A 16098-nucleotide genomic window follows, 5' to 3' on the forward strand; every position below is an offset into this window, starting at 1 on the left:
GAACGAGGCTGAGTGAGAGGAGACAGAGGGAGGCTGCTTAGTGAGAGAGCGGAGGGTGGGGGGAGGGGGGGGGGAAATCAACGCCTCCACCCGCTCGACACAAACATACTCGTAATGTCCGTAGAAAATCCCCGCGATGTGAAAAATACATGCCGAGCAGTCACTGGTGTGCGGAGCGGAGTCCGCGCGGTCGTAAAACCTGAGCTTTGCGCGCACAGGGCTTGCGGACGTCCGCTTTGAGTCCGCGCGGACCTCCGCGTATGTTCCGCGTATGTTCCGCCCGAGTATGTTCGGGCTGAGTGGTGAACAAACCAAACAACACAATGTCAGGAGAAATTGAAAAGATATGCCGTCTATGTAAAGTCAACTTGCTAATTAAGGAGCCATTACATGTTCAAGAGTTTTATAACGCTGCTCAAACGCCAAAGAGAGGCTATAAGTGAACGTTTCAGCGGCGACGTGTAATGACACACACATGACTCACTCTGACCTTGTCACATATTGACGTTTTGTTCATGGACTTTTCACGTCCACATACAACGTGAAAGGTACCCTGGGTGCGTTGGTTGTTAACGTTCTGGGACACCAGGTCAAATTCTCGTCTTTCATGGTACACTTCGGTTTTCACAGGAAATTTACCGTTTTTTCGAAATAAACGCACTATGTTGGTACAACACTGTGAATTAGCGTTTTTTTCCTTGAACAACTAATGCACATGGTTGGGTTTAAGCAATAAAAGCACGTGGTTAGGTTTAGGAAAAAATAACAGGGTTTGGCTTTAGAATCATACAAGACACGAACACTGTGAAAGTCGATGTTTGTTGGACCCATCCACCACCACTCCCGCCCCACTCACACTTTCGCTACCTTAACTTTCGTCCTTGTCATGCCATATTTCCCCCTGACGCCGCCGGGCGCCATTAAGCTATAACGGCAACCAGCCACGTATCATGCTGACGTTAAAGGAATTGCTCCTTTGTTCAACCTGTAGAATATGACAGCCCACTCATTTCATCAATGGTTCAGACCTTAGGTCAAGGAAAACCTGTTATTTTTTGGTTCCAGCTGAGAAACAACTTTCCATGTTCCAAACCAATTTTTTTGGGTGGAAATGCTCAGAACGGTACGGCACGTGAACAACAATGCAACCTGTTTCATGTTGGTGGAAAAACAGTACCCGTGGAGCAGGCAGATTCGAAAGATTTAGGACCCAGGCATCTGTGTTCAACCAGTCAATGTACACCTGCATCATTCATTGTACAAACTCTGAAATAGAAACTAAAAAAAAGTCCTTCTGAGAACTAAGATAATTTCTAGTTCTTGTGGTGCCAACACAACCAAAAGGGGGATTCTCATAAGAATAGGTTCCTCCAGTTTGAAAATGCCTGTTGTAAAACTGATTGCAGCACTTGTCACAATGAGTAAACTAATCTTTGTGTTAGGAACTGGTCGAGTGTCCCCTTTAAAGAGCAAAAACAGATTCCTTTTAGAAATATAAAGCAGGCGCAAATTATTCCTCTGACATTTCCTTCTTTGATACATTTAACATGCTGCACAGTATAATAACATCACCTTACTGAGTGAATTTGTACCAGGGTTTAATGATAGCTGCCTAGTGCCTTGAGAAATGGCATCACCATGAAGAAATGCCCCCCTCCTCAAAGATCAATGAAGCAGTCCGACTCACTGTCTTCCTCCATGCTGCTGCCTGTCGCACTCTGACACCCGGGTGAACGCCCCAGGGACCGGGGCTCTTTCCGGCAGAGTGCACTCGGCTAGGCCTGCCCATGTTCACAGCTGGGACGCCATTAAGTCCCAGCAAAGCGACCCATGGGTTATGGATGAGAGGAGGAGGAAAAGGGAGGAAGAAGGGGCTGCCTTGCTACACTGCTACACTGCGCTGCTTTGTTGCCCTCAAAATTTTGCCATAGCAAACAAAGGGTCTCGGGAGCTTTGTGAGGTGTGCTCATTTTTCTAAGATTTTCTTTTTAGCTTCAGCAAGAGGAATGTTCAGCTTATTCCTGTTGTTCTGTTTAACCTTCATGAATCTCTTTCTAGTAACTGTTTCCGTGGAGGCCATGCTTACCGGGACACCTTTGGAGTGCAGTGAAGCGTGTTATCTTCCTTTTTTCTTTGACACCCTCCGTGAACCCGAAGCCAAAACCTTTCCCTCAGGGAAGTCAGGGGTCGTAATTACGATGCTACACCCCGCACAACAAAGGAAACCCAACCCCCCTAGCTTCCATGGACTCGTATTGTTGTTTCTGCTGGAGGGGGGAATGTGGCTGCATGAATCCACTTGTCCCAGTTCAGCTCTTCATCATCAAACTAAAATCATGACACAAGAAAATACACTGGAACACCAACAACCATAAACCCCCCGTATCATGGGTAGTCATTCAGTGCTGTCATATCCTCTTTTTATTTAGTTAGATCAGCATGAGGGATGGACATACTTCCTTATTAGTACAGACCTCGGCCATACCATCCAGCCAATCATGTGATGCTAATCACTGGCTTCAAGCACTACATAGACAGATTGGGGTTAATGACCTTCTGGAGAGCCAGAGGGGACACTCTGGATGCATCTTTCTATGTATGCATGACACAAACTAGGACTACGTACAAAAAAAAAGACATTATGACTGCTATAGAGGCCCAGCTGAGGTGAATCACGGTTTTAAGGTTACATTCATTCACACGGACAGGATGAGGCTGAGGCGAGACAAAGAGCATGTAAAGCAAGAAAGACAGATTTAAGATTGATTTTCCTGAGGAGGAGGCGATAGGAGTTGGTCATTTTCCAATGCAATCAGAGTGGTTGTGATAACTGAGCAGATAATGGATTTTCAGCCCTTGGTATGCATCGTTTCCATTTTTCATCACACAAACTAAACACAGCAAACACAATAGCTCGTGCATTCAGACGTAAAATCAGCTGTAATCAGTAAAATTGTAACGGCATTGTGTGAAGACAGGCTGCTGCAAAGACAACCAAATACTTGAAAACATAAAATTACTAAAAACTGACAACTGCACTTTAGAGAAATAAATGCTGCAGTACAATCAGAGTGGGCTGTTCTCATGCATTGTTCGGATGTATACCGATGAACAGTAATGCACTAGAATTTGTATATAACCCATGTAATCATGAGCCTGTAATTCCTGTATAACGCACGTAATTGGGAAGGCTGCAATTTCGTGACCAATGCGTTAACGGGAGTAGAGAAAGAAGGAGTATAAAGAGTAAAAGACCACGTAAGAAGGCAGGTTAGGGTGATGGATGGATCAAACAAACACAGGAATTCCCCCCAGGAGTGTTCAGGACCGTGTGAGACTAAGTGAACTTTGGGTTATTTTAAGGTACATTATCACCATGTTTCTCTTCCTAAACTAAACCTAGGTAACTTTACTTGTCTAAGCTACTTAACTTTACATTAAGTACGTAATGTAACGATGCTCAACCCTGTTTCTTTTCCTAAACGTCACCTATGTAATTTTACTTGTCCAACCGACATTACTTTATGCTAAGTACATCACATAATGACGCCCAACCGTGTTTCTTTTCCCCAAACCTAACCTACGTGACTTCACTTGCCTAAGGCTAACGTACATAACTTTACTTCCCTGACCTACATAACTTTATGTAACATGACATTGCCCAACCATGTTTCTTTTCCTAAATCTAACCTACATAAATTTACTTGGCTAACCTATGTAACTTAACATTTAGGTTGTAACGTAATGACACCTAAGAATGTTCTTTTCCTAGTCCAAACCTATGTACCTTTACTTACCTAAAGCTAACCTATTTAACTTTACTGGCCTAACCTACGTAACTTTACAGTAATGTGATGTAGCCAAACCATATATCTTTTCCTAAAGCTAACCTATGTAACTTTACGTTAAGTATGTAACTTTACATAAAGTACATAACATGATGATGCCAACAGTGTTCCTTTTCCTAAACCAATGTGACTTTATTGGCCTAACGCTAAACCTATGTAACTTTACTTGGCTAACCTTGTAATTTTACGTTAATTATATAACATGATGTTGCCCAACCCTGTTTCTTTTCATAAACATAATCTACGTAACTTTTTATTAAGTTAAAGTAGTGCCGCCTATGAATGTTTCTTTTCCTATACCAAACCAACGCACCTTTAGTTGCCTAAAGCTAACCTATGTAACTTTACGTTAAGTGCGTAACATGATGTAGCCAAACCATATTTCTTTTCCCAAAGCTAATCTACATAGCTTTACTTGCCTAGACCTACATAACTTTACATTAAGTACGTAACATGATCAGTTTCTAAACCAAACATAAGTAACTTTATTTGCCCAAAGCTAACCTATATAACTTTACTTGGCTAACCTATGTAACTTTAAGTTCGTAATGTGGTGATGCCCAACTGTTTCTCTTCCTAAACCTAACCAATGTAACTTTATATTAAGTACCTAAGTTTATGATAAGTACGTGACATGATAACACCACTCATAGGGTGCTAATTCATTAGATATTATACAAACCATTGTATGTGGATAAGCTGCAGAAAGTAACTGCACCACTTGAAGGACAATATCTTTTTCTAAATATTGGAAAATATATATTTTATTGTTCTGACTTTTCCTTGTCTTTTGCTGTCTTCTCATGACATGATATAAATTCTCTCAGACTTCCAAACATGAGGGGCTCTGACACAATGGCATATCCATTTAGATCAGTGAAGGTCTAACGTCAATGAACGAAAATGGAGAAGGTGAAGGAAATGCTGATGAAGACAGAAAAAGAAAGACAGAGGGAAAACAAAGACAACAGGAGACAGAGAAAGGTCTGGAGGAGGAGGAGACTGTTTGCATGCACCCGGGTGGAACATTGTTTCCTGGGAATCTCTGTAAGAAAAGCCAACGAAGCAGAAAGATCAAGTGTGTGAAGAGTGTGTGTTTGCTCCTGTAATTGAATAGCATAGTCTGTGGCTTGTTCATTTATCCCATATCATTCTGGGCCGCCGTAATAGCAAGATAAAAGCTTTCAATAGAAACTTGTCTGAGCTGGACATTAAAGTGATCAGTGGTGAGACGAGGAAAGCGCATGTTTTTTTTTTTTTTTGTCAAGGACAAATGGTGCTGCTATTAAGCAAAGAGTCTTTGTTCCCTTGTGCTGGGGGACAGTCAAATGTTCTTTAATCATCCGCAATTATGTTCAGGAAGTGTGAAATCTACCAAAATGTCCATGTTAGTTAAGGTAATAAAAGTGATTTATTTTTGCATTAAAGTCAGCAATTACAGAGTATCTAATGCTGTCAGTTCTTGGTGACCTGAAGGTGGAACAAGCACAAGGACAAACAAGATAAATCACTACTTTAAGATACAAAAGCTTTTTTTCATTCTGTCTAATGTTCGGGACATAATGCACTCTCCACTCCAGAAGCTCTTTGACAATACAGACTGTTCTAGCAGTGAGAGTACAGAACATGACACACTTTTCTTCAGCAACGGTGTAACAACATGTTATAGGCCTACTATTTTCTGTGCCTCACTGAGCATGCATTGCGTGTACATCCACTATCTTAACAACAGTTACTGTGTCAGCCACAGATAATGAAAAAATGGGGGCAAGATATCACCTCCACATAGTCAGTTATCATGAGAACAAAAATTGTCTCTCAAAAAACCTCATTAGTATACGTTACGTTCCTCTGATACTTTGGCAACTACACTATGTAAAGGTCTTGTCAGACTAATAACATAAGTAGACATTTTCACCGAGATTAAAAAGTTTATAGATGGATTTACAACTCCAACTTGAACATGAAAAGAATAAAAAAGTGAATACCACTTTTCTAGATGTCTGATTAGTAACCTATAAAGCTGGAACCAGGAGATGGTTAGCTTAGCTTAGCATACAGACTGGAAACAGGGGGAATCAGCTAGCTAGGCCTTGTCTGAAGATGACAAAATCTACCTAATTAGGGCTGCCCCTGACTAAGAATTTTCCTAATCGACCAATAGTCGTCATTTAGGGCCATTAGTCGACTAGTCGCCCACATGTTTACGATATTAATTGGATTATTAAATGATATATTTTGGGCGTGGCAACACAATGGTTTGAGTTGAAGGTGTGAGATAATGTGAGAAATACAAAACCGTACTAATGAACCTTCATTAATATAGGCCTATATTTTATCTCCAAGTGCACGTCACACACTGAGCGAGCCGCCTGTTAATGACGCTGTGGGCTAATGGGCATGTAGCTACTTCCATGTTTCAGATGATACGTCATGTTTGTAGTCGACCAATGACGATGAGTTTACATATCACCTTGGGTTCGTCCTTCACCTTCTCAAAATGATCCCACACTTTGGATTTCCTGCCCGACATGTTATTAACTAGCCTGTGGAATAACCGCAGGTACCAGCCCTGGAAATTAGGGGCCGCACACATGCCACGTCTTTAACCGCCTGGAAAACGCAGGGTCGGATGTGCCTTTTTTGTGCCAGCTTTCAAGAGCAGGTTATGTCTGAGGTTGCTAGGCAACCATAACAAGCATAATATAGCCTATTTTCCTGAAATCCTGAGTGCAGAGCTGATCTTCTTCCAGGCGCTGTTTATAAGTATGTAGGCCTATCATCCGTAGGACAGATGTAAAGCTCTGGGTAGCCCTGCACTAACATGATCAACTTTTCTGTATTTATCAGACTGAATATTTACAGAAGAAGGGAAAGATATCTGTGGGCTGTGATTGGTTTGTAACGTGACTCCTGACTGCTGAGCGTGGTCACTTCCTGTGTCTGTCCTTTCAAATTAAATTCACACATGGTCCAGTCATATAGGTTTTGATTTATTTTGACAAGGTGCAGCTCCATACTGAGATTCACATTTGTTTTGGGGTTTTTTTTTGCAACCGAGCGACCAATGAAATCTTGCCCCTAAAATCGCCACTCATATCGCAAACCCATATCCGTCAAAATGATCACAATATGATTAGTTCTGAGTCATGCATTACTTGATTATCTCACAGAGCAACAGCCTGTCTTAATTGACCCTGATAACAGTAGTACCACTGTTTGCTGACTCAGAGGCCAAATGACTGATACTCACAACATAAACATACCAGCAAACAGAGGCCCAAACGTTCAGTCAAATGCACAGTTTTTCCACACATGTTTTCTCAGCAGTATGTCACTCAATAACAGCATTTACAATTACCATAAATTCACCAATGAAACTGCTGTGACCCGGGCTGCTTGGACAGCATCCGAAAATGAGGACCAGCAGTCCACATGATGGACACAGACAGTATTTGGCACAAACTTGTTTGGGTCCCAGAGCAGGAAATGGGAAGGAAAGTCAGATGGACAAGGACCTGCTGACCTACACATGATGTCTGGCTCGATACACACACTACTCACACACATAGACGCATACACAAATAGGAAAACTAGGCCCCTGTCCTATTTTTAGGTAAGCTTTTTCATTTTTTTGCCCTCTTTCCATCCTCCAGGCCTCGGGACAGAGAGATGAGGAGCAGAGAAATACATTTCACACATCAGACACACCTGGCTGAGGAGGACCGAGTGAATGCTGAGGATATCGGTAGATTATCTCAAGAGTGTGTGCATTCCCACAGCATTCATCAACAACGCTGGGGTGTCACTTTCTCACCGAGAGGTCAGTAAAAGGCCTCTGCATGCTGAAAACAAAGTGTTTATCGTTAGTATAACTGAGTGCAACATGATGCATTCCTTCGAGGACAGACTGTCCTGAGTTCTTGGAGAGAGATCAGGAGGCAGTGTGATGCAGCCAGTAGGCAGCGAGTGTAACCGATACAAACACTTTTGCCTGTAGCAGCAGTCTGATAACAAGTCGTATGACCTACTGTAGTTCATATCCAGTACACAGAACCCTTAACTCAGCGGTCTGATGCAGGTCTGGATGAGATTTTCCAAAATATGTGACTAAAACATAAAGAAGAATAGCTTGTTTATGGTCAGAGGACAGAAATTAGAGAAAAACTGCGGTCAGGTGATTCAGACATTCCATCACTGACAATACCAGCGTCCAACAGAGGGTGAGAAACCTACTACCACACACACACACACTCACACTCATGCAGACAAAGAACAGTGAAAGATCACGACCCCTTACATTCCATCACATTCGATGGCCCAAAGCCAACAGAGGATTGCCCACACTACAACTAGCCAATTACAGTCCCTCGGAAAAAGACACACGGCCCGGGTTAAAGGCACGGCTGATCTGCTCAATACTCTCCACAGCAGCGGCCAGCTAAACATCGATTCAGCAATTTCTTTACAAAAGAGTGGACTCAACATTACACAGTTCGATTATAAAGCTTATTTTTTGTTCCTTTAGATTGATTTCATTACTTTTAAACACAATTGCAGTGCTCTTGTTTATCCCAGTGCAGAAACAAAGTGGATGTTCGTTAAAGGGGACATATGATGCTTTTCCTTACTTTCTGTTATATATTTAATGTTACAATGTCGTATGTTCATGTTAAACTTGGCCAAAGTTTCAAATAATGAGGTAAATATATGTAAAAGTAATCAATGTGAGGCTTCAGATCGTACTGAGTACCCTGTTTTCACCAGTTTTTCTACTTCAGAGACCGCAAGTGTTTACACTGCGTACACTGCTACATGTAGCTACATGCTAACATCAGGGAAACATGTCATCTTGGTTGCTGATGATGTTAATTCCTCCAGGCTTCAGATCACATTCCTGCTGGAACATGTCTGGTTCATGGACGTTGGAACTATTTTCTGAGAGGGGGGGCCGGGTTTTTGTTGGGAGGGGCGGGGGAAGCACGCACACTTATCAGTGATTAAGGATTTGATTTGAAGTTATTTTATAATAACATGCAGTTATAAGAGAACTAGAATGGATGAACACGGCATCTTTATTGTTAAGAAAATGAAACTCTGATAACTAAATCAAGCCATTTAAGGAACATAACAGCATTATTTGTAACCTTGAATGAAAAAAAGAAAAATCTGCGCTCCTGACTCAGGGCTTTCATGCATTTCCAAAAGTGGACCTTCTCTCAGTTGACCTACTGATGAAGATTTTAAGCAGGGTCACGACATCGCTTTCATCCAAATGTGTTAGTCTCTCCTGTGTCATGGTGTTGCGCAGCCAGGTTTTCAGCCTGCGCAAGGCTGAGAAAGAGCGCTCGGATGCCGCGACAGATATGGGCAGGGCCAGACAGAGCTTAATGAGCTTCTCCACCTCCGACAGCATGGAGCGGGTTTGGGGCTGCAAGGTTTGCAGGATGGACACAACATCCTGGATGGTGCTAACTTCTCGTCCCCTACACACATCCCTCAGTATGTCCAGCTCAAGGCTTAGCCGCTCTTGTGGAAAGGGGTCAGCTCCAGGGAACCCACATCCACTCGTTTCCCCTGAGCCGCCTCAAGAACTGCCTGCTCTCGCCCTGCAGCTACGCGGAGTCCCTCCTGATCAAAACGCCGCTCCAGATGCAGCCTGACTACATACAGTAGCCTATGCCAGATGCCAAGGCTACTGTATGTCTGTGGACGTCTATGGTCTGGTTGTGAAGATTTCAGTTTAGAGGCATTGATCGTGATTTTTTCACAATAGAAAGTTCGTCTTTATTCCATTACAGTCATTCACCAGCCTGTGAGTACACTGCTACATGTAGCTACATGCTATCATCAGGGAAACATGTAATCTTTATTGCTGATGTTTTAAATTTGCACCTAGATTTCGGATCATATTCCAACTGGAACACGTCCATTTGTGAAGATTTTGGTTTAGCAGCTTTTGTTGGTATTTTTTTTTTTATGGTAGAAAGTGCTGCAATATGCTATCACAGCAATTCCTTTAGCTGCAGGTATACTAGGCCTACTACATGTAGCTACGTGCTAACATGAGGTAAACATGTAATCTTGGTTGCCAACGTTATTAATTTCCCCCTTCTTTTGTATCATATGAGCAACAGGAACATGGCCAGTTGTGAAGATTTTTGTTCTACATTCATTCCCTGGCTGCAAGCACACTGCTACATGCAGCCACATGCTAACATTAGGGGAAACATGTCATCTTGGTTGCTGATGTTGTTCATTTCTGTTCCGATTTCAAATCACATTTCTGCTGGAACATGTCCAGTTTTGAAGATTTTGGTTTAGCAGCTTTTGTTTGTAATTTTTCACAGTAGGAGGTGCTACTGTACTACCTTGTGGTTTTTCCCCTGGCTGTGGGTATACTGCTTAATGTAGCTACATGCTAACATCAGGTAATCATGTAATTTTGGTTGCAGATGTTGTAAATTTGTCCCTTATTTCATGTTCTCCCTGAATATGTCTTTGTCCTAGAAGCTTTTATTCGTGATTTTTCACAATAGAAAGTTCCTCTATACTCCATTACAGTCATTCCCCTGGCTGCAAGTACACTGCTACGTGTAGCTACATGCTAACTTTAGGCAAACATGTAATCTTGGTTGCCAATCATATTCCTGCTAGAACATGTCCAGTTTTGAACATTTTGGTTAAGCAGCTTTTAAAGTGCCAATATATGCTGTTACAGTCATTCCCCTGATACTAGGTATACGACTACATGTAGCTACATGCTAACGTAAGCAAAACCAGTAATCATGGTTGCTCATGTTATTTTTCCTTGATTTCAGATCCTATTCCTGTTGCATGTCTGGTTGTGAAGAATTTGGTTTAGAAACCCCAAAGACAAGTATGAACCTGCATAACAGCATAATAGGTCCTCTTTAATACCACCATGTGTTGCTTTGCAGTGTTAAGAAACAAAACAACGTAAGCAAATTCCCTTAAACACAGGCTTTTTAAATGTTTTTACTGCTTTATAAACGATTATACTGATATGTGCCATGTCTTTAGTACCTTTATCACCAGCGCTCAATAATTCAAGTATACTGTAATTCACAACTTAATGACTATGCAAGTACATCCAGGGTCGATACATCACCTGTTCTCCCAGTTCCTCATCCCTTGACTGCATATGCAGCATGTCATCATTGGTGATCACAATTAAGTTTGACAGCCCACATAGGACAGGAAATGTAATGGCCTAAATAGCATTGCATCAGCTTGAAATTGTGTCATCAGCTTTGGTGCTGTGCAGAAAATTGTTTTACAAAGTGGGAGCATGAAGGGCTTGACCTATATCTGTTTAAAAAAACAGACCAAAGACAGCAGGAGCATGGCTGTGCCAGAGAGGGAGACATAGAGATACTAAAGTAACAGAGAACAAGTGAGGCTGATGGTTGCGATTATGGGGGTTTCCCACCTCTGACTTGAGAGCCGGTCTATGTGCTGCTCTCCTGCTGAGACTCACCACCCTCTCCTCCCACACCCCGTGGCCCTGACTGTTATTCTGCAGCGCTATGGAGAATTGAAACTGGCAGCATGAGGAGAAAAAAAATCCCCCTCACTTTGCCTCTCTCCGTCTCTTACCTGATACCAGTGCGACAAAAATCCAATTTAGCTGTGCTGCTATCTGATATCTGGTAGAGCAGAAATACATTAAACTACTAGCCTACTGTTGGTGAAGAGATAGCAGCTGAAAGCAAAAGGTAGCATCACAGCTAACGTTTAACCCAATGTTTAGTGGCTTACGATACTATTGGGCCACAGACACAAAGTGATTGAAGAAAAAATCCCATAGAAAGAGACTGTCCTTTTTTTTGCCTCGTTGGTGGCATCCCGGATATGAGCTCAAAGGACAGTATTTGTTGAACTCACATTCGCCAGGTGGCAGGAAACATGACTCAGAATGAAAAACATTGCTCTTCTGTATCTGGAGATGTAAATGGGCGACTGTTTGCTTACAAGTTAGCTCTATCACCTTAAAGGGAAATTCTATATTCCTGTGTTTTTATGTCTTAGTGACTAATGGGAACAACAATTTTTGAAATTGGTCCAGTATTAAGGGACAGGGCTTCAGCGGTTAAACAGGCTGCAATGTAATCACTTGAGGAAATTATGCATCGTCCACTAAAAGTGCTTATTTTTTGCCACTGACAGGTTCAGATTATTATTCTAAGTGTCTGACAACATTATGGAAAGGATCCCTGCTAAGATAGACCTTTTTTGTTAAAAAGAAAACTTTTTGCTTAACCATAAACAGCCCAAAAATCAATATTGCTAAACCCACCAGACTCCCTTTAAATAAACAGCAATTTATTCATCACAAGACAGACTTCATTCAAAGTCTACAGACACAAAATGAAATCACAAAAGCCATCTTGGTTCATCTTTCCGCTGTTCTAACAATCACTAACTGTGGTTTGGTTGAAATTGGTTTTGGGGCTGTTTCTGGGGAAACAAAAAGGATCTCAATCTTTAACAAAAAGGTCTGTCTCTGTAGATTGATTGTTGGAACAGCGGAAAGACAAACCAAAACTGTTTTGAGAGTTTTCTTTTGTTTCTGTTGACTTTGAAAGAAGTGTGTTTTCTTTGTAGATATCTGCTTTTTGCAGATGATGTGGTTCTGTTGGCTTCATTACACTGGAACCTCCAGCAGACACTGGGGTGGTTTGAAGCCAAGTGTGAAGCGGTAGGGATGAGAGTAAGCACCTCCAAACTTGAGGCCATGGTTCTCTGCTGGAAACTGGTGGATTGCCTCCTCCAGGTTGGGAGGGAGTTACTGCCTAAAGTTACGGAGTTCAAGTATCTCAGGGTCTTGTTCATGAGTGAGGGCAGAATGGAGCGTGAGATGGATAGGTGGGTTTGGTGTGGCTTGTGCAGTGCGCTGGACCGTCGTGGTGAAGAGAGAGCTGAGCCAGAAGGCAAAGCTTTTGATTTACCGGTCCATCTACGTCCCAACCCTCACCTATGGTCATGAGCTCTGGGTAGTGATCGAAAGAACAAGATCATAGATACAAGCGGCCGAAATGAGTTTCCTCCGTGGGGTGGCTGGGCTCAGCCTTAGAGATAGGGTAAGGAGCTCGGACATTCGGAAGGAGCTCTGAGTAGAGCCGCTGCTCCTTCGCATCTAAAGGGGTCAGTTGAGGTGGTTCGGGCATCTGATCAGGATGTTTCCTGGGCGCCTCCTGCTGGAGGTGTTTTGGGCACGTCCAACTAGTAGGAGGCCCCGGGGCAGACCCAGAACATGCTGGGGGGATTACATATCTCATCTGGCCTGGGAACGCATTGGGGTCCTCAAGGAGGAGCTGGAAAGCGTTGCTAGGGAGAGGGACGTCTAGGGTGCTTTGCTTGGCCTGCTGTCCCTGCGACCTAGCCCCGGATAAGCGGATGAAAATGGATGGATATTTGTAACTTAATTACAACTAGTCAACTTTGACAATTGACTTATATTACAACTTAATTACAGATATCCATGATCCATTTTTGATGTATTTTGCCATAGTTGGGGTCTATTCTGCAATGATGACCCACTCACTGTACATTATCCCTTATGTAGCAAACTTATGCTAGGTTTTGCCGTGTAACTAACTTTACTAAATCAGCTTTGATACTGTGACATTACATTTTATCATCATTCTATCATACTCACTATAGTGGCTGTCATTCAGCAAAAGTTACAAAGGTTTAATTTAATGATGTCTTTCATTAATTGTTTTGTCTCTCAGCTAATTACAGTGGTTGCTGCTTGCTTGCTCCACCTCAGCTCCTCTCTGCTGCCCATATTTTTGTACCACCAATGAGGGGAAAAGTGAAAACTGGTGAGCATCACACTATTGTCTTTGTGATACAATTGCATGGTATCCTCTCTGTCCTCCAGGCATTATTAGTCCGAACTGAACTGATGTCTGCGAGTTTATCCTTGTACTTGACTGACAACACATTTGTAGCGCCAAGAGCGAAGGCTTCATTTCAACATTGGATGGAGGCACATTTGAGCATCTGGTGAATTTCTCTGCATTGAATTTCAGCATTTTCAGCCTGAATTTATTCTGTAAATGTCTTCAATTTTGTCAAAACCAAAGTCCTCTCCTACTGTTGTGTTTTTGAGATGGACAAAGGCACATGTACTAAATCTAAATATTGAGAGGGATGTGTCCCCACCCCCCTTTGAAATTACCTCCCTGTCTTTATGAGGCCCTCTCTCGGACTCCTTTAGACCCTGCATGTCCCCTGACCTCCCCCCTGAAAACCCACTGTGCCAGGACGCTGCAGCAGCAAACTTAAATGTCATCTTCTCTCAGCACGGTGTACCTACGTGCACTGACAGGAGCTAAGCTGTAACCCTGCAAAATTAAACAGTGAAACAATAAATCATTCATAGGTACTTGACATGTGTTCACAAGCAGGTCATTAGTCATCCAACAGTTGATCCCAACCCACTTCAGAAGTGTGCGAAACGGTCCTGTCACCGCCTCTGGAGTTACAACGGGAACCACTTTAACTCCCATGGGTGAAACACATCTATGCCAGCATTCACACGCTCCTGTGTGTTCCTGATCCTCTCTCCGTCTCTCCAACAGACACAAAGACTTGTTTGTACAACGTAAAAATAAATGAAAAATGGTACCAAGGAGAGTATTTACAGGATGTGTGTTATGATGGAAAGGTGAATTAGTAATATAATGGCATTTTTGCAAAGAGGAAATGACAATACCTAAAATAAATAGCACCAAGCATGTCTGACTTTGTCCACTGATCAATGGGACTGGATATAACTCCTGATAAATGAGGCAGCCACTTAAGCTGATGACATTCAGAGGGACATTATGGGCCACTTCTGTCATCAATAGTGCAAAATGTAACTGTGAAGGCAGCAGGAAGCATAATGAGGACTGATTTTAATGACACCCCAGGAGTGGAGGGAGCCATAAATTAAAGGATTATTATAGACAGAGACACAATATGTTACAGCACCGTTATAAATCACTACTGGGGACCAAACACAGGAATATTGTGGCCCTGTTTTACTTGTCCCCCTAAAGCGCCATGTCCCATCTCCCACTGACCTGCTGGTAGTTCTCTTCCTCGGGCTGGAAGCTGTTGTCAATGGGCTGAAACCTCAGGTTAATATGAGGAAAATTGTGAAGCCAGTAAGTCCACCAGGGCGCAATGTAATCCACCCGAGCCGAAGACATCCCTGCCCCCGAGAGGAGAAAAAAAAGTTGGGCTGCAGCCTGAAATTAGCCTCCCTTTACTCAGCCGGGCTCCGGAGATCTTAATCCCGTCTCCTATCACAACAAAGACACTGATAAAAGCATGCTCGTGTGTGGAAACACACTCTCAGCCACACGTGAGAGGAGCCGTGGACAGAAGAAGAAGAAGAAGTCCTGCAGAGACAGCAGTGTTGCTGCAAAGTCAGATCCCACACAGGTTTTCTTTATTTACACACAAGAAGGAATAATCACACTGCGCCCATGTCTCCGTGTCTGTGAGGACCCTCGGCTCCTATCCGACCGACAGCTGCTCCAAACCCACACGACACAGTCACCGGCGGGGGCGCGCACCGAGTCAGGACACGGGGAGGGACGGGAGCGCGCACAGACGCCCCTTTAGGGAGTTTAAGAATATCCCCCCGCTTACATATCTGATATAAAACTGATTTAAAACACACACATTCAATGCGTAGTGACATAATTTCCATCTTGATATAATATTTAATTGTTTTTTAATTGTTTCATTAGTCTCTCTGCGGTATCAGCTGCTGCACTGACACCTAGTGGTCAACTGAGGCCATTACAAACAGCTTAACCTACAGTAGAGGTGCAACCTGTCCTCATGGGGGACGTCCGAGTCCAACATCACTAACTTCAAAGCCAAGACAGCTCAGGATAATTAACATATTTGCTTTGTCATGATTTAATTTAATAGCCCACCTGTTTGAGGCTAAATTTTGCTCGAATTTTACCTGATGATGCTCCATTTTTGTCCAGGAAAATATTTTTTTGACCATGCTTTAAGTCACCTTTTCTTGTCTTTAGATGCCCCGTCTATAACTGTTAGTCAAATCAAACCAGAGTGCTGCATGTCTGTTCGATTTCATCCCAGTAACTGATCAGGTCATCTATTCCTAATCCCTGTTCTTACTGGTTTTATTTTAAGTATTCAAACATGACTGTGCATATGCTATTTTCTTAACAGCATCTTTAAGTGATGCTGC

General features: G+C 42.7%; 1 protein-coding gene across 2 annotated transcripts in view; it reads right to left on the reverse strand.

Moving 5' to 3' along the window:
* The window catches only part of ttyh2 (tweety family member 2), a 106614-nt gene extending 91181 nt beyond the window's left edge, over window positions 1–15433 (reverse strand). Inside the window, exon 1 of one of the 2 annotated variants that reach the window (XM_050060114.1) lies at window positions 14948–15433. In XM_050060114.1, coding sequence (XP_049916071.1) covers window positions 14948–15076 — 129 coding nt within the window. In that variant the 5' untranslated portion in view covers window positions 15077–15433. The remainder of the gene's footprint in view (window positions 1–14947) is intronic. The other variant, XM_050060115.1, reaches the window with a different exon arrangement.
* Window positions 15434–16098: the final 665 nt, after the last annotated feature.

The sequence above is a fragment of the Epinephelus moara genome, chromosome 13 (assembly GCF_006386435.1).
Source record: "Epinephelus moara isolate mb chromosome 13, YSFRI_EMoa_1.0, whole genome shotgun sequence".
NCBI lineage: Eukaryota > Metazoa > Chordata > Actinopteri > Perciformes > Serranidae > Epinephelus > Epinephelus moara.